The 19,279-nt window shown below is 48.9% G+C and overlaps 1 protein-coding gene across 1 annotated transcript in view; it reads left to right on the top strand.

Annotated features, from left to right (window-relative positions):
• LOC135818485 (TBC1 domain family member 2B-like) overlaps window positions 1-19,172 on the top strand; it is a 37,840-nt gene extending 18,668 nt beyond the window's left edge. Inside the window, exons 24-41 of the mRNA XM_065331869.1 lie at window positions 369-449; window positions 1,025-1,090; window positions 1,617-1,678; window positions 1,806-1,884; window positions 5,339-5,470; window positions 6,304-6,348; window positions 6,765-6,899; window positions 7,261-7,401; window positions 8,122-8,215; window positions 8,652-8,743; window positions 9,317-9,414; window positions 9,920-10,028; window positions 10,660-11,195; window positions 11,830-11,931; window positions 12,853-12,940; window positions 13,195-13,490; window positions 13,867-13,942; window positions 17,891-19,172. Of these exons, the coding sequence (XP_065187941.1) occupies window positions 369-449; window positions 1,025-1,090; window positions 1,617-1,678; window positions 1,806-1,884; window positions 5,339-5,470; window positions 6,304-6,348; window positions 6,765-6,899; window positions 7,261-7,401; window positions 8,122-8,215; window positions 8,652-8,743; window positions 9,317-9,414; window positions 9,920-10,028; window positions 10,660-11,195; window positions 11,830-11,931; window positions 12,853-12,940; window positions 13,195-13,490; window positions 13,867-13,942; window positions 17,891-18,154 (2,496 nt within the window). The 3' untranslated portion in view covers window positions 18,155-19,172. The remainder of the gene's footprint in view (window positions 1-368; window positions 450-1,024; window positions 1,091-1,616; window positions 1,679-1,805; window positions 1,885-5,338; window positions 5,471-6,303; window positions 6,349-6,764; window positions 6,900-7,260; window positions 7,402-8,121; window positions 8,216-8,651; window positions 8,744-9,316; window positions 9,415-9,919; window positions 10,029-10,659; window positions 11,196-11,829; window positions 11,932-12,852; window positions 12,941-13,194; window positions 13,491-13,866; window positions 13,943-17,890) is intronic.
• The last annotated feature ends 107 nt before the right edge of the window (window positions 19,173-19,279 follow it).

Below are 19,279 nucleotides of genomic sequence, written 5' to 3'. Positions count from 1 at the left end.
CAGTCTTGCCTGTTCATACGGTGAATTAAAATAAAGAAACAACAACTTCACGTTCTCTGTTGCATAATATAGCTAATACAAGTAGTTCACTGTTACAGTAAGTAGAACACCATGGCTGCTCTAGTGTTTCCTCAGTACATGTACTATACATGTAACTTGTACTGTAACACCTGGTGTAAGCCACCTCTGGGTTTAGCCACCACCAACTCTTAACGACCGTGTTTCCATGCCGGCACCGACAGTTCTACACAGACACTGTGGGACCTGGTTCTAAAGACCGCCTGGCTTTAACGACCGCTTCTCCTTGCACCGTGGGGTGGTCGCTTAAACCAGGTTTTACTGTACGTGTGTTTCCCACTTCTGCTCAGAACTCCCACTCTAGGCAGATCCAGGTGGATCTTCATCGAACGCTCACATCGCACATTGAATTTGTGCGCGGCTCCGAGATGGTAAGCCCAAAATATAATGTATATGTAGCCTGTACTGATCGGAGATGGAGGGAGTCTCACGGGGGGCTGTGTTTCAACAGCAAGGTTTGATAAGAAAGGAGACGGGACATCTGCACATGGATTGGAGGTAACAGCAACTGTCCACCACTGTTACTAGACACTGTACAATACGTTAGTTTCGGTGTTACTTAAATTTCGGTAATTTCGATAGAGAAACCAGGCGCCTAAATTCAGATTGCACAACATTTAGATTACACCTAAATGGCACTGGAGTGTGCACTGTAGGTGCAGGGAAAGGTGGTCACCTAATTCTACATTACACCTGAAACCTGGCAGGTCCCTGACACCGAAATTTTACTACACCTAAAATTGCATGTACCTCGTATCCATGTGTCCCTTCTCCTTTCTACATTTAATATCGGCTGAGTATCTGCCAAGTATGATTGGGTTGGTATTACTATCCGAAACAAGGAACTTGATGCATCTCTGGTAGCCTCATCTTCCTACCCAGATCTATGGGTACTTTCTCTTCGCTCTTAGCACTTCTATCGCGTGTTGTTGTCATTTGCACTTAGATTGCCAAGCTTCAGCGCATCTTGCTTGCGTACAGCATCCACAACCCTCTTGTTGGATATTGTCAGGTAGGCAGTGGCCGGAATAGGATCATGCGGGCCGCTATATTGTACAACAGTGGCATTGAAAGGCATTCCAGACGGGACTCAGGTGGTCCCGTCAACCATCAGCGTTGTACCTTTGAAGGAGTGTCCTTTGGCCCTTGCTGAACATTTTTTTTATCAATGCGGACAGAATGATTGCCTTTCATCAATTAACCGAATTCTTGGGATTAAAACAAGTGATGCAGTCAATACTATAGTGACGGTAGCATGTTCAACGCCCTGTTTAATTAAAACAACAGAGTGTTTACTAGTCCAGTGTATCTGCGCTATGGAATAGAATCACTTGAAATCGTTCCATACCCGTACATGATGAGCACATGAATCAGCTCGTGTGTTTCAGTACAGTTGAGTACTGGATGCTGCGGCACTGTGGCTGCTGGTGTTATCTCTCCCTCCGTCAGGCTCGTCTTGCTGGTCACTGGATGCTGTGTGTGGTCACGGTTAAGTGCTCTGTTGGACACGAGTAGTGGTTTTGGTGGTCTCCCTGCAGGGCATGAACATGCTGGTGGCGTTTGGACTGCTCATTCTGCAAGACGAAGAGGAGACGTTCTGGTAAGGCTGTTCGAATTGTCACAGGGATCGCTAAAATGTCTTATTGGCCAAGCACTCACGCATGGTGAGAATCACCGGCAACTATCAGAGCAGTCATGGCCTTGTCTCGGTGTTGTTCTTTTCGCAGGTTGATGGTGGCACTGGTGGAGCGCTACCTGCCCGAGCACTATTTCGACAAGAATCTCGTCGGTGCTCAGGCCGATCAGGTGAGCTGAGTGACTGTTCAGAGTGTGTGTGTGTGTGTGTGTGTGTGTGTGTGTGTGTGTGTGTGTGTGTGTGTGTGTGCTGTCGGCTTAAGTAGTGATTGTGTCCAGTGTTACGCATGGAAAAGGCCGCACCAACAGGATTGCATGGACAGGAGACCACTGACACGTTTTCTTACGAAAGAACATTGGTTTACCGAGAACTTGTGACTTGTCTTATCTCCACTTCATACGTGTTGTGAACAAAAGAAAGATTCTATGATCAGAGGAAGGAAGTTTTAGATCGGGTCCCAGGAAGCTGAAGTCTACTGCATTGTGTGTTACTTTGAGAATACAGTCAACTTCGCTAACAACGACTGCGGATATATCGACAATTCGCGAATAACGACAGAATTTCCATGCCCAGAGCAAAGTCCCATCCAACTGCAATACATAGAACAAGACTTCGGGTGTAATGACACTTCGCGAATAAGGAGACTTTTCTGATGCCCCGCCAAGGGTCGTTATAAGCGAAGTTGACTCTAGCTGGGTCATTCCCTTGTGGTATCCATACGTGTACAGTCCGTATCGCCTATAAGGTTGGCGGCTATAGTAATATACCGGATAAAATGATCAATTTCTCAAATTCATTTTCATTTGCCATAACTAAGTATACACAGTTATCGCGTATAGTAATAATCGTCTATAGTAATATTGAGCCCCGGCCAGCGAAAACCAGCACTTGTGTACTTGATATCAATCATCAAAATGTGACGTCAAAGTTTGGGACGCGCAGTGAGCTGGCTTTTGAAGATTCTTTTTCGATCGAGTGGGTGTCTTTGTTGTCAAAGGAGTTTCAAGTGTCTTCAAATGTCTCTGGTCAATTGATTTTAGCGCTAGGTGAGAGCTCGTCACACGGAGGTTGAGTTTAGACACAGCGATGGCGACAGGTGTCGCGACAAAGACTTAGGTCCATAGTTGTCAGCGTGAGACTCCCTGTACGAAGCGGCGCTGAAAGTTAGTTCGCGATCGGAATTATTTCTTTGGTGGCGATCTCGCTGAGTTTGTCCAGCAGTGGCGAGTCTAATATGCATAGCAACGAAGAGCCCTCATAAAATCGACACTGGATACTGGTGGCGACGATAGTCAGTGCTGGAGTAATAGCGACTGCAAGGAGAAGCTGAATGTCGACCCGCTGAGCGATCCGTATTTCTACATCGACAACAATGATGTTGCAGACGCTGATGGAGGGCTTCTCACGGTGCAAAACAGAGACTGCAAGCATAGTATTATCAGTACTCTACCTTGCCAGACGATGCCAAGCTGGCTGCTGCCTGTGCTGAGAAAGGGGATCCCTAAAAACTCAAACCAGCTGAACGCTTTGGGGCAACATCTTCACGTGCTACAAAACGCGAGTATTCGCTCATATCATTGAAATACAATTATGCTGAAATCATGGTGTGAGTGAAAGTGTGCAAGGGAGTGGATGTCAGTGGTATTGGTCAGTACATCTATCAGTATGGCAAGCTTTCAGACAACGCTCAAACTGCCAGCACAGAGGTCCCTGAACACAATTTGGAAGGCCAGCCACCAATCATCGTTTTGCACTCTGGTGTTGTAAGGAAGGTAGTGATGTATACGGAATATCGTCACACTTCTGAACTACTCATGCCTGCAGCACCTAGAGGGCAAGCCTGACTTGCATTCTATTTACTTACATGTACCTGTTCCACATCACAATCAGAAACTGTAGGATCAACTTGCATGGAGTCACTAGGCATGGATGCTGCGCCAACTGTACTGAATCTTGACCTGTGTGACTCCAAACTCTATTTTCCATGCTTTCGCTTATCAGATTGTCACCAAACTTGATAACTTGAATGATTAATAGTGTAGAAACAATTTCGAGGGAAAAAATAATTTTTGAAAAAATTACACATGTTCAGGTTTCTGCTGGCTGGGGCTCTATTATATTGGTGGTTTAGCGCGTGCGCAAGCCCTGTTAACGAACGTGGAACACCTACCACTCATACTTAGTCTGATGATCATGCATCTGATTATGATGTCATTGCTATACATGCGCATGCGCAGCGCGCGCCACTCTCCCACGCGTGCTTTCCAAATCTTGCTTTAGAGAGAGAGCAAGAGAAAAGAGAGACTCCTTTGTCACATTTGCTTTCCGACGACTTGACTGTTCACTGGTTTGTCCGTCAGTTGTCAATTTTCCCCTTCCCTCCCAACCCCATTCGACTGGGGATCACTATCTCTCCGTCACTGTCACCATAATTTCCTCAATAACAGTGTCAGTACAACTCTTGTCAATATACTTATATCGGGTGAGGGCAGTCTATCTCCGCAGCTGGCTCATTTCAATCACTACCGGTCGCAGCTCCTGCCCACGGCAGGCCGACCGTCTCTCGTTCACACTCTGTGTGCTCCAGGTCACAGCTCCTGCGCAGAGCAGGCCGACCTGTCTGTCTCTCTCTCTCACACACACTCTGTGTGCTCCAGGTCACAGCTCCTGCGCAGAGCAGGCCGACCTGTCTGTCTCTCTCTCTCACACACACTATGTGTGCACCGGGTCACAGCTCCTGCGCAGAGCAGGCCGACCTGTCTGTCTCTCTCTCTCACACACACTATGTGTGCACCGGGTCACAGCTCCAGCGCAGAGCAGGCCGACCTGTCTTTCTCATGCACGCCAGCTGCTCCGCCCAATATCCCTGATATGCCAACCAGAAAACAATGTGTTCTGAGCCGGGTGCATGCCTGTATGTGGAGAGTGCGTTAACGCCTATAGTGATCAAATTCATATTTCAAAAGACCTTTATTACATTATTTTGCATCGGTTATAGTGATTGATGTAAAAATCAAGCGATGTCAGAGGAGAACAGGGTGTTACTTCTTCATGAAGAACTTGTCCAGTGAGTGTTGTTTGGTGAGTTTTGCTCGTACAAGTTGCCAAAATATGCCTCCATCGTGAGGAAATTCTGATTTTCTGTGTAAGGAGCTACAGCCAGCTGAGTCGTTTGACACCCCACTCGCATACATCGCATGTAGTATCGGTCATAGTGATATTTCGCTTATTGTGATAAAATGGTCAAAATCAAACACCAACGCCATAGGCAATAGTGACTGTACATGTATACACATGTGTACGTGGGAATGGCATAATAATGGTGGACGTCGTTTGAAGACGTACAAACGGCTGCAGCGTTTAACATGTATTGCAGGTTGCCGAAGCTCTAAGCAGGTACAGGAACACAGTGTGGAAATCTTTGCATCAGGCTGCACCATGATTTGTTTCTACAAAATCCACATATCTTCAGACACTGGGGTGAATAATGGAGTTGTGGTGGGGCCCATTGAGCTCAGCTGACCAGAGATCTCGGCTTCATAGCTCCATGGACGCGATGACATCCATTCATGATTGGGATTGGGTTGTTTGTGGTACCTGCCCCCCCCCCCCTCCCAATTGCAGCTGCTGATGAAAGAGCTCCTGGAAGAGAAGCTCCCGATGTTATCACAACACCTGGACTTCTATGGCATTGATGTTGCCATGGTGACGTTCAACTGGTGTCTGACTGTGTTTGTGGACGCCGTGCCAACGGAGGTGAGTGGTGACATTATGCTAGAGTGAAACCTGTCTAAGACGACCGCTCTAGGGACCTTCAAAACGTGGTCTCTATTACCAGGTGGTCTTCTTATCCAGGGTCATTTGACTGGAAATAGCATCCCTTGGTTCTGGTTCCAGTGGTTACCTTACCCGAGTGGTCACCTTATCCGAGTGGTTGCCTCGACAGGTTTTGCTTTAGTTATATTTTGTACATGTAGGTAGTGTGTAGAAGTCAAATTTGTGTTGGTTGATTATGACCCCAGTGGGTCACCGGTCAGTTTGAAAACGGCAGAGCTTAATTTTCTATTCACACGAGTGGGGGAATTTCTTTAACCTCAGCCACACACCAACGCGTATAGCCGATTGGTTTGTGGGTTTGCCTGGCAATCATGAGTTTCCGAGTTCAAAACCTGTGCTGGTAACAGGGAGTGTGTTTAGTGCTCTCTCAATCGCGTTGATGCGGGCGAGTACCACTTTACATGCAATGAACTGTGCCGACACCCACGGTGAACTGGGTACTCACTTGCTCGGTGTGAGGGTAACAAGGATGCGGTGTATGGGGTTATAGGGCCTTTACACGCCCGCTTGTTGAGAGACCTATTCCCTCTCCCCTGACTCACTTGTGAGGTCTGCATTCGACACTGAGGATATATTGGCGAAGTGGTGGCCCGCCGATGTGAATGTATTTGCTTGATGTGTTCCTAAACACGTCAGGTGATGCGGCCGCCAATCCGGCTAACTTTACTTTACACACATGTGTGTGGCTAAGATGACTGGTACCTTTGTACACTGTCTGTTGCTTCTGTCTGACTGCCTCGCCACTACTGCAGACGTTGCTACGGATATGGGACTGTTTGCTGTTCGAGGGAAGCCGCGTAAGTCTCCTAAGTTAACCTCGGGTTATTTTCGACTCTTGATTCCTTCATGCCCTTTACTTTCTTTTTACTGTCTCAGATAGTTGCCGCGGTTGGCTATCACCCTTCATTTCACATTCATTTGTCATTGGCAGTCGTTTGACGAGCCAGGAAATGTTGAATAAATAATACAAATACAAGTTGACAGTGACACACACAGTTACACACCTCCATCTCATAATGGTGTTCTGTCTTTTTGGTGACTGGTGGTAGTCATGGTGACATGGAGCGTGTACTTGAAAAAACCCAGCAATCAGCTTACATGAATAATGTGACCATCAGTACTGGGCAAGACCACTTCAAGTCAATTTTGCAAATCAAGCCCGAACTGGTGGAACTCTCTGATCTTATGTGCATTTCTCTCTTTTGGTTTGCAGGTCCTATTTCGCTTCTCGCTGGCCATCCTGCAATGGCACGCCCCACGTCTTCAGCGGATCCATGACCCGATTACACTCTTCCAGCATCTGAAGCTGATGGCCAAACTAGCGTATGGAGAGGATGAACTGACAAAGGTACGCCGACAATGCAACTGCTTCCTAAAGAATACAGGATAGTGAGAATGCCTGCTATTGGACATTCAGTGCCAGGGTAACACATTTTGTGTCTTCTTGTGGGCCAAGAATGCAGATATATGTAATTATGTAGACTGTGTATGCAGGCTCGAATGCAGTCAATTGATTTAATAAGTAATCCGTTTCCGTGTGTGTGTGTGTGTGTGTGTGTGTGTGCGCGCGCGCACGTGTGCGTGTGTGCATGCGTGTGTTCAAGCTCGTGTGTGTTTGCATGTGTGTATTTGTGTATGTATGTCTGTATGTATGCGCGCGTGTGTTTGTATATGTGTATGTATATGTGTGTATGTAATTCTGGGTTCAGATTGCGTACATTGCCATGCACCCGTTTGCAGCACGCAAACACCTGTCTGCACGACGCGAGCACTTCATGGCCATCAAGCAGGCATCCATCGATGAAGATGACGCCGCCAGGGTCCGCCAGAAACGAGAACAGGCACCTGTGGTAGGGATGCAACTTGCAACATAAGATCATGTGTCTTTTTTGGAGCCGGGAGGGGGGGGGGGGGGGGGGGTAAGGGTGCGCACCCCATGTCCAGCAGTGCATGCCTGAACACCGTTGGGCGGCCGTGTATGGGCACATACCAGCCACTGAATCAGTGTGGGATGGTTCTAGAAGACCTGGACGACCCAGACGTTCCCTAAAGCATGAACAGGTGCTGTGGGCAGCTCCAATTCATTTATTGTCGTTGTTTTGTTGGCAATAGCATGCATAATGACATCGCATGTTGCACATACATGTACTGTCTATGGAGCACACATATCCAGCCTACAACGCTAAATGGTTAGTCACAATGTGTATGCTGGCAGTTTGGTAAAAAAATGAAGTAAATTATCGTGTCCGTTCCCGAAGGGAATTCACGGCGGTCGCTAACACCCGATAAACCCGTGCTGCTACCCACAGTCAACTGGGAACTTGTGACCAGGCGCAAGGGGTACATGGATGCAGCTAATGGGGTCGTTTTCGGCACTTGTGCCAGTGGTTGTGAGACTTATCCACTCACCCCCACCGTTAGGCGCTGCATCTGCCGCTAGGGTTTATCGGGCAGTTTGGTCATGTGACTAAATCTCACCTACATGTACAATCGTGTGCCCTACAACATGACGACAGGAGCATATGCATTGCCTTAAGTGTATTGTGGCTACTTGTTTTGCCGCTCTGCAGGCGTTCAAGTCACCCATGCAGCGTGGGTCCAATCGACCGTCGGACGTGTCCAAGAGAGTCACGGTGTGGGAGTGTGCCGCACTGGAATCTCCTGGTGAGGCACCGGGGTGTCCGACACCCGAAACTGCACTGCATCATTCGCATCTCCGGCATGCTTTAGGCTTGGGTCGGTGTGACCGTGTCTATCCAGACAACCTGTCGGCTGAATGTAGCGCCCATTACCGAGACTATCACCCTGCTCAGTTGCCGGTTGCATTCAGTCTTTGAGTCACAATGAATTTATATATGTAGGAAGGTATTTCCGATGCACTCCAAGCTGGTCTACATTTATAGTACATGACTGTATGTCACATCCTCCAAGTGTGCACCGCCAGCTCCAACATGATAACAGTCAATACAATGTCATGTTTGTAACATAGCAAAATTCCACTGCCATCCCCGTTCTTTAACATTTCTGAGGAACAAAAATTAATTGTTTCTGGCCCGGTCCGCTTTTGACTAAACGTGTTTTTTTCTCGCTGCGTTCTCAGATCTGCTGTGGCTGTGCGAAGGAGACCGAGAGGCCGGCTATGTGTCGATCCTGCGCCCATCCACTGCTCAAGCCTCCCTCATCGAATGTGACGTAAGGAGAAGGGGGATGTACATGTATATCATTCGGTACAGTGAAACACTTCAGTATTAGTGTTCTAGTACTCTGGGCACAACACACACTGATGTCAGCATAACCTACTCTGGATATAACAAACGGTTTCTCTTTGCATTGGATAGGAAGTGCTTGTAACAACTCTGAGTATCCATTTCCAGTCATTTGACATTGGATAATGAGTATGTGTGGGATATAAAGTATAGATTTCGGATCCCCTGGAGAGAGGTTATACTGAAGTTTCAATGTGTAGTCCTGGATTGACTCTGAGTATTTGGTACAGTGGCTATCATCTTGTCAAGTTTCTTCGCCAAAAAAGCCTCTCTCTCTGCCCTTAGAGCCCTCTCCAGGATTCCAATGGTCAAATAGCCAAGCAAAGCCTGCTGCACAGTTGTTTGTGCAAAGTGCATTTTCAGGTGTTCAGTGAGCTGTCGTACATGTAAGCTTACCATGCATTTGTGTCTGGTAAGCTGCAGAGCCGCCTTGCTAAGTCAGTACATTGTTAGTATTACTCCGAGTGCGGCGTGTCCATGTTCTCTCACCTCGTTGCAGTTACAGTCGCGTATCATGTCCATATGCAAGCTACAGGACCGGCACATGCTACTGGGCACATTGCTGGGAACACTGACTGCCTTCCTGTCTAACACTGGGTAAGATGATCTCCTGTGTAGATCACTCGATGAAAGAGTCTTCAGTGTAGCCTGTCTTAGGTGACCTGTCTTATGTGACCTGTCTTATGTGGCCACAGCCGGTCGCAAATGACAAGTGGTCTTTCTTTGCAGGTCTAATGTGTGATGTAGAACTATTATTGTCTGATCTCTAAATAGAAGCGGTCTGTTCGTCCTGTCATCAGTTTTAGCGTAAGCAGTGAAACAGGATCACCCTTGAGTGAGTGTCAGGATTTAGTGATGCTTCACAGCCCTCTCTGGCCAATATTATAGTAAAACCTGTACAAACGACCACCCCTTGGGGCCGGAGAAAGCGGTCTTTAGTGGCAGGTGGTCCTTAGTTAGAGGTTTGCACCGCACAACCATATGTGAATGTGAGACCGTCCGTGCCTGGCGAAGTGGCTTATAGTACCAGGCTGGTCGCTAGTCACGGTGGTCTTTAGTTACCGTTTTTTTCTGTATTTACATGCATGTGTGTGTTTTGCAGGTGCGAGTTGTTCACCATACAACTGAAAGACTCTGTTCTCTCTCTGGCTTCGATGAAAGACGGCAAGACGTTTGCCGGACTGGCAGATGGAACACTGGTTGTGTTTGAGGTGAGGAAATCAAGTTTGATAGTCAGTTATAGGCTAGAAACCAAGAGTACGTAACCCCCTCCCCCCCCCCCCCCCCCCCCCCCCAAGAGTTTACTTCTCCTGTCTATGGGGTCTGCGGCGGCGGCAGAACTTCACATCACGTGAAAACATGTCCATGCTATTTGCATGCTGTGGATGCTGGTCATGCCAGTGCCTAATCCTGTTTTCGGTAATCACTTTGCAAGGCTGTTTACCAGCGTGTACCCTATTGAGCCATGCGGCATGGTAATGTCTGAAGCATTCATAAAAGCGAGGGTCCCTGGTTCGATTCCTGGTGGTGACAGTCAATTTTTTTCTTTAGACTTTTCCCGTTTGCGCCTTTCCCTCAAACCAGTGAACATTCATACTTTACAAGTAATTAAAGTTGCTAATCACTTGCAAACATGCTGGACACAAGTTTGCAATGAAGCAAGCCTGCCCCTTTGCTGTAACTCTGAGTGTTATGGCAATTTGGTCAATCTTCAGATTGAAGATTGACCAAATTGCCATAAAAACAGCCATGAAACAGCCATAGAACTCAGCGTTACAGCAAAAGGATAGCCCTGTTCCATTCCAACCTTGTGTCACGTATCATGCCACTGTGGAACTGCAGAAATTCACGGCACAGGCAATATCGCGCGAGGTCCCAATCCAGTCTGGCGTGTCCATCACCTCGTTGCTGCTGGTCAACACGGAGGAGCGCGGCTTGGAGCAATCAATGTACACACCGCGTGTGCGTCGGCGCACAACGGCCAGCAACTATTCCGACTCCACAGACCTGGAGCAGACGACGGAGGAAGACGACAACGGGGTGCCTGAAAACGCTAAGGATGCGTCTGAAATCACCAAGGATGATACCTCGGACGTGCCGCAACAACCTGAGAACGGTGGTGGTGATGAAGTAGAGGGAGACGGTGGCGGAGATGTACCGGATTCGTTTGGCGCTATGCCCAGTCTGACGGCTGTGGATGGCGGCGGCAAGGGCCGGAAAGCAAAGCTGGTGGCGGATAGGACTATCAGTGAAGGCGTGACTGTGGAGCAGAGGCAGCACAGTCGGCAGCACACTCTGTCACCAGCATCCTCACTACTGGGCACCGGTCCAATGCTGTGGTGTGGATGTGGTAACAAGCTACTGGTACTGGATGCAGAGTAAGCGTGAAAGACATTATAGGCAGCTGACTACCATCCCCCCCCCCCCCCACACACACACAAACACACAGTAAAGGAGGTTAACTACCCCCCCCCCCCCCCCCCCGAACAGTAAGGCGGTGGACTATCCCTTCTCCACCCCCCCCCCCCCACCCCCACGTAGAGTAAAGGAGGCTAACTACCCCCCCCCTCCCCTCCTCCTCCGACCACCACTACCATACATGCAAACAGTAGGGCAGCTGACTACCCCCCCCCCCCCCCCCCAGCACCGCACACACAAGTACTAACGGCAAGTGAGTAACCTCCACACCAACACAGCGTATTTGTAGCTTGCGTCACTCGGCATCTTGCACTTGTCCTGTGAGGTAGCGGTGTGTGTTCAAGTAAATCACCATTGCTTTATTCCAAGTAGGTGGCTCTAGCCATGGGGATTGCACCATCAGTTGTGCCAGTACATATGGTACAGTACAGTACATGTCAGTACATATGGGACTGCACTGACCATCATTCGTGTCAGTACATATGGTAGCTGTATAGTAACTTACTGACTTCCCTGACATGACTGTTGCAAACAATGCCTTGCATCCCCAGCCGAACTAGTGCTTCAACTGGTTGTGTATGTTGTTGACTGCAGAACTCTAGAGGAGGTCACATCGATTCAGTTGTCCACGAATCAGCGTAACAACATCAGTCACCTGCGGCTCACCGACCATGGCGTATGGACTGTCATGCACAGGTACAGGGTGTAGAGTGGTGATATTGTGTGTGCGCGTGTGACTATGCACGTATGCAGGACTGTGTGCGTACATGTGTGTGTACGTGTACGTGCATGTGTATGCAAGTATGTGTATGTTTGTTTGTTTGTGTTTATTTAACTTCGCACATTAAACAGGAACTGGGCCCAATAACATAAAGGCGAATATGTGTGTGCGCTGATGAGTTCTGCCCGCAGATTGAGTATGTGACTATGTGTGTGCATATGTATCAGGCATTACAGCACTCCAATCTTCTAAGCATGATACTTTGTACAAGCGTTCACAATACTTCTCCACCTGGCAAGATGACTGGAACATTCTAAGAGCAAAGTTGTAGACCTTGCATGTAACTTCTCCCAGAACTGAATGCATAACTTTGGTTGCACAATAGGGGCTTCACCTCGTGGGGTTTGAGCACTCTTTGGCTGTGTTTACATGAGAAATTTCCACCCGGGTCGAGTTCAGCCCGGGTTGAAAGTCTGTACGATAGACAAAAGAGGCGAGCGTTTACATGAAGACAGTTGACCCGGGTCAAATACTGATATGCCGCCAAAAGTCCACTTCTACAGTCCTGTATGGTCACGTGAATCCATTCGCGCGAAATTTGCATCTGCAGTGCCGTTCAAATCTGGCGCGAGATACGCACAGAAATACGTTTGTACGATTTTCTTGACCCGGGTTGACCCAGGCAAAATTTCAACCCGGGTCAAGCGCAATGCGTCATGTAAACGCGCCATTCATTTTGTGTACATGGCGGGTTGAAATCTGACCCGGGTCGAACTCAAGCCGGGTTGAAACGCTTCATGTAAACACAGCTGTTGTTCGTCGAGGGACTCTATGCAGAATGCTTGGTTAAATGTATTTCTCCACTCTTGCTGCTGTTGTTGTGTTGTTCTGCACAGGACTGCAACCATAGACCTGTGGGACCGGCACACGTTCAAGCGTCTGCTCTCAGTGGACTGCGCTGCGCTGCTCGTGCAAAGGATCGAGGTATGTACGTGTACAGGTACTTGTCAATGGAGCGTACACCCCTCCCCCCCCCCCCCCCCCCCGCCCCGCACATAGACGAGTGCCTCATATACGAGGGCTGAGCGTGTACTGTACTGTACTGTTTTTACTTGTCTTGTTATTGACTTAATGATGTGGTACGGAGGTGCTGATCACTCACCAAGATCAATACACCATGTAGCCTCATCAGGTGTCCTAGTTAACAACCCTCTGCCCTTCCTCTGTTGGTTTTTTAGGAGGCCGAAGAGGCGTTTGCAGCTCCCGTGTCGCAACGTGCCACGGGCTTTGCGGTCGGCAAGCACTCATTATGGCTCGGCACAGCCAATGGATATCTGCTGATATGTGACATTGTGGACTGTACGCAAGAGTCAGGAGGTACAAACACATCGGGAAACCCAGCTGACGCGACAGACTTGACCAGTGAAACCATGCCCGGGCAAAGCAATCTGGACGAAGCGCCGCCGTACAAACTCAGGCTGGCCGGCCTTCATCGTGTCTCGGAAGACGCTCTCCGTGTCCTTGTTGTCGCACAGTGAGTACATTGTGCTCTTTGGTTTACTTTACAAGTATTCATATTGCATGTGTGTGTGTGTGTGTGTGTGTGTGTGTGTGTGTGTGTGTGTGTGTGTGTGTGTGTGTGTGTGTGTGTTGTGTGTGTGTGTGTGCGCGCGCGCGCGTGTGTGTATGTGTGTGTATGTGTATGTGTGTCTGTGTGTGTGTGTGTGTGTGCACGTGCTTGCATTGGTGTGTGTGTGTGTGAGTACGAGCACCGGCAATGTCTGTATCTACGATATGTGTGCTTAGCTCGATGATGTCTTCAATAATGGCGTTAAGAACGGGTGGATGAATCACGCATCTAACTGCGGTGTGTGTGTGTGTGTGTGTTTGTGTGTGTGTGCCGTCCGCAGAGCCGATGGCGAGGACATTGCCCTGCACTGTCCGCAGCACTCGCCCCCTCAGCTGTGGCGACAGCAGCCGTCCACGGTAAGCGCACTCTAAACACTGCACGACTCCCAACATGTTGAGGTATAACTCGTAAAGCTCATGAATCCTGATACAAATACTGGAGTCAAGAGGCTGTTTTGCGGTAGGAAAAATGTCATGCCCTGGACACGCTCATCAGCCAGTATGCTGGTGCATGAAGCACTCTTTCGAGCTGCCAGAGCGGCCTGCTGATATGAGAACTATTGTAGTAGCAAAACCGTTACCACATACAAGTACGGTCAGACCTCGCTTATCCGGTCCTCTTTTATCCGGATCCCTCGCCATCCGGCAGAAAATAGCTGGTTACAGATTTACAGCATGCGTAATGCATCCAACATAACTGGTGTTCGGTTATCCGGTTCCCTCGCCTATCCGGATATTTTTGTGGAAAACGGATGTGTGCGGTTAAGCAAGGTCTGACTGAGGTCTGACTGAGGTCTGACTGAGGTCTGACTGAGGTCTGACTGAGGTCTGACTGAGGTCTGACTGAGGTCTGACTGAGGTCTGACTGAGGTCTGACTGAGGTCTGACTGAGGTCTGACTGAGGTCTGACTGAGGTCTGACTGAGGTCTGACTGAGGTCTGACTGAGGTCTGACTGAGGTCTGACTGAGGTCTGACTGAGGTCTGACTGAGGTCTGACTGAGGTCTGACTGAGGTCTGACTGAGGTCTGACTGAGGTCTGACTGAGGTCTGACTGAGGTCTGACTGAGGTCTGACTGAGGTCTGACTGAGGTCTGACTGAGGTCTGACTGAGGTCTGACTGAGGTCTGACTGAGGTCTGACTGAGGTCTGACTGAGGTCTGACTGAGGTCTGACTGAGGTCTGACTGAGGTCTGACTGAGGTCTGACTGAGGTCTGACTGAGGTCTGACTGAGGTCTGACTGAGGTCTGACTGAGGTCTGACTGAGGTCTGACTGAGGTCTGACTGAGGTCTGACTGAGGTCTGACTGAGGTCTGACTGAGGTCTGACTGAGGTCTGACTGAGGTCTGACTGAGGTCTGACTGAGGTCTGACTGAGGTCTGACTGAGGTCTGACTGAGGTCTGACTGAGGTCTGACTGAGGTCTGACTGAGGTCTGACTGAGGTCTGACTGAGGTCTGACTGAGGTCTGACTGAGGTCTGACTGAGGTCTGACTGAGGTCTGACTGAGGTCTGACTGAGGTCTGACTGAGGTCTGACTGAGGTCTGACTGAGGTCTGACTGAGGTCTGACTGAGGTCTGACTGAGGTCTGACTGAGGTCTGACTGAGGTCTGACTGAGGTCTGACTGAGGTCTGACTGAGGTCTGACTGAGGTCTGACTGAGGTCTGACTGAGGTCTGACTGAGGTCTGACTGAGGTCTGACTGAGGTCTGACTGAGGTCTGACTGAGGTCTGACTGAGGTCTGACTGAGGTCTGACTGAGGTCTGACTGAGGTCTGACTGAGGTCTGACTGAGGTCTGACTGAGGTCTGACTGAGGTCTGACTGAGGTCTGACTGAGGTCTGACTGAGGTCTGACTGAGGTCTGACTGAGGTCTGACTGAGGTCTGACTGAGGTCTGACTGAGGTCTGACTGAGGTCTGACTGAGGTCTGACTGAGGTCTGACTGAGGTCTGACTGAGGTCTGACTGAGGTCTGACTGAGGTCTGACTGAGGTCTGACTGAGGTCTGACTGAGGTCTGACTGAGGTCTGACTGAGGTCTGACTGAGGTCTGACTGAGGTCTGACTGAGGTCTGACTGAGGTCTGACTGAGGTCTGACTGAGGTCTGACTGAGGTCTGACTGAGGTCTGACTGAGGTCTGACTGAGGTCTGACTGAGGTCTGACTGAGGTCTGACTGAGGTCTGACTGAGGTCTGACTGAGGTCTGACTGAGGTCTGACTGAGGTCTGACTGAGGTCTGACTGAGGTCTGACTGAGGTCTGACTGAGGTCTGACTGAGGTCTGACTGAGGTCTGACTGAGGTCTGACTGAGGTCTGACTGAGGTCTGACTGAGGTCTGACTGAGGTCTGACTGAGGTCTGACTGAGGTCTGACTGAGGTCTGACTGAGGTCTGACTGAGGTCTGACTGAGGTCTGACTGAGGTCTGACTGAGGTCTGACTGAGGTCTGACTGAGGTCTGACTGAGGTCTGACTGAGGTCTGACTGAGGTCTGACTGAGGTCTGACTGAGGTCTGACTGAGGTCTGACTGAGGTCTGACTGAGGTCTGACTGAGGTCTGACTGAGGTCTGACTGAGGTCTGACTGAGGTCTGACTGAGGTCTGACTGAGGTCTGACTGAGGTCTGACTGAGGTCTGACTGAGGTCTGACTGAGGTCTGACTGAGGTCTGACTGAGGTCTGACTGAGGTCTGACTGAGGTCTGACTGAGGTCTGACTGAGGTCTGACTGAGGTCTGACTGAGGTCTGACTGAGGTCTGACTGAGGTCTGACTGAGGTCTGACTGAGGTCTGACTGAGGTCTGACTGAGGTCTGACTGAGGTCTGACTGAGGTCTGACTGAGGTCTGACTGAGGTCTGACTGAGGTCTGACTGAGGTCTGACTGAGGTCTGACTGAGGTCTGACTGAGGTCTGACTGAGGTCTGACTGAGGTCTGACTGAGGTCTGACTGAGGTCTGACTGAGGTCTGACTGAGGTCTGACTGAGGTCTGACTGAGGTCTGACTGAGGTCTGACTGAGGTCTGACTGAGGTCTGACTGAGGTCTGACTGAGGTCTGACTGAGGTCTGACTGAGGTCTGACTGAGGTCTGACTGAGGTCTGACTGAGGTCTGACTGAGGTCTGACTGAGGTCTGACTGAGGTCTGACTGAGGTCTGACTGAGGTCTGACTGAGGTCTGACTGAGGTCTGACTGAGGTCTGACTGAGGTCTGACTGAGGTCTGACTGAGGTCTGACTGAGGTCTGACTGAGGTCTGACTGAGGTCTGACTGAGGTCTGACTGAGGTCTGACTGAGGTCTGACTGAGGTCTGACTGAGGTCTGACTGAGGTCTGACTGAGGTCTGACTGAGGTCTGACTGAGGTCTGACTGAGGTCTGACTGAGGTCTGACTGAGGTCTGACTGAGGTCTGACTGAGGTCTGACTGTAGTAGTATTAGTAACAGTAGTCTGGCATTGCAACCGTCCTACAGTCCATTCATCGAAAAATTGGCCCGCTGGCTTTTGAAAGTCGGATTTGGGCCGAATTGAGGATCAAAAACCCACTTTAAATCTTTTAAAAAATCTTGGTTTGGGATCTGCTTCTCCATACATTTTGCCATGGCATACCTGTCCTAATTTTGTAAAGCCTGGCTGAATTTCTATTTCCCTGTTCTTGGACTTTTCTGGCCTCAAATGTGGCAAGGAGTAATTGCACTGGTCACACAATGCAGGATGTACTGTTGTTTTCACGATATCTGCAACTATGTGAGAGAGACACCAAAAAGTTAGGGTGCCAGTTTCCAATGAATGGACTGTAGTTAGTTTTAATTAAAATAATGATGGTGTAACTCCTCTGTAGCCTTGTCATGATTAATTTTGAACTTCTACCTTGCTTGAAGGAATTTGTAGTTTTTGGGAGAGATTTGGAGAGTTTTCTATTTTCTATTTTGTGTAGCCAAGGACTTGGTGCAGCTGTGTGCGGTAGACGTTCAAAATGTATCCTAGCGCCTGTGCAGTTTAAGTACAAATTTTCGTTCACGAAATCTTTCGTTAGATCACTCCACCAGCAGGCTCGTTACGTACTAAATTTCGTTTTTGGTCGAGGTCTGTCACCCCGAATGTTCACAAAAAAAACTATAGTTTGGTACAAACTTTAGTTCTTTCGTGCCCCCTAACGAATATAGTGAAAGTTAATTCAAAACGAAAATTTGTACTCAGTGTCCAGTAGTTGTTAGCTATGACGACATGCCGGGATTTACCAAACAGTAATGTCTTGATGATGCCGTCATCGTATCCTAATGTGAGCATAGTCCTGCTTTCTGCCTTCGCAGGATGAAACCAAGGACGCTGGTCGTGTGTGGCGCTCGCAAGTCGTGGACTGTGAGAACACGGTCATCGAAGATCTCCTGCACCTGGAGAAAACACGCATGCAGGAGCAAGGTTTTCCGGACGTTAAAGGATCCGGCTCGGCTGGACGATTCCAGGAGTCCATGGACTTTCTAGCTGAAGCTGAGATGATTGACCCGGATGAGATCATAATCAAGCCGGCCACTATCGACGATGTTCCGGACAGTGAAGAGGTGGAGGACAGCTGAGCCCATCACGCGATGCCGCACTCAGGGTTCCCGCCGTGCATTGCCGCGGATGGTGCACATGCTGTATGCGGCACACGTGTTGAGCTTTTCGATGCATGCTTCTGCCATACTACTTCTGCGGCTGACAGGTTGTCATGGGAACACTTTGCTAGTGTGAGGTGCTGCGAGCGGTGAATTTTGATATTTCGGACTATCCTTCAGGCAGCATACGTGAATGAATAGCCCCAAATGCATGTAAGATTTCTTAGAAATACGGTATTATTTTGGAGTAAAATTAAACCTCGGCCTGAACCCCATGCAGGGCTCTGGCCGCATGTGCGAATCTCTGTGCGGACACAACTATCCAGGAGGTCCTGCACAGGATAGTTATGTTATGTGCGCGTTAACAGCCATGTAGAACACCAGCTCTGCACTAACTGGCGTTGGCTGGTAACCTGGCCTGGTACACGTTGAAATGATGCCGCCGAATGCTCCCCACTTGAACACCTCATAGTACGGTAATTATGTAATTGGCATGCTCAGTGTGATTGAGCAATGTCTTGGATCTAATACTATTAATTTTGGGCCCTGAGAACCTTCACTGTGTAGAGAAAGATGGCCACGATATAATTATTATGGAGAAAACCAATGGTCACAAAAACAGTGAAAACACTCTACAAGTAGTTTTTTTAATCCCTACTTTCCTACTTTCCTACTTTCCTACTATACTGTATACTGGATACTGGCAGTTTTGAAAATCTAATCTTTTACCTGATGCCACTAAATCAGTTGCGGCTTTTCATCAACTCGGCCCGGTTATAATTTTTTTTAAATATTTTAGAAAAAACTAAAATGCCTAATTTCCTAAAAAAGGCCCAGCTAGTTTTTCTAAGAATTCTTTGAAGTACATTGCTTGTACAACTCCTGGACTCTCTTTTTTTAGACGTAGGCTTGTGCTTTCAGAGCCACGTATATGCATGTTTAGCGGACATGAGAGTGATAGCATGTTCTCCGAATACACCAGAACCTTTGCTCGTGTCCTCGTTGGCCTGCATGGATGTGTGTGTGTGTGTGCTCAGAGCCAGTAAGCATGCAGGGGAAATCAAACTTGCAGCAGTGCATGCCAAACCTGGGCCTGGAGTATCC

Source organism: Sycon ciliatum, chromosome 5 (assembly GCF_964019385.1).
Source record: "Sycon ciliatum chromosome 5, ocSycCili1.1, whole genome shotgun sequence".
Classification (NCBI taxonomy): Eukaryota; Metazoa; Porifera; class Calcarea; order Leucosolenida; family Sycettidae; genus Sycon; species Sycon ciliatum.
This window is presented reverse-complemented; position numbering and strand designations above follow the sequence as displayed.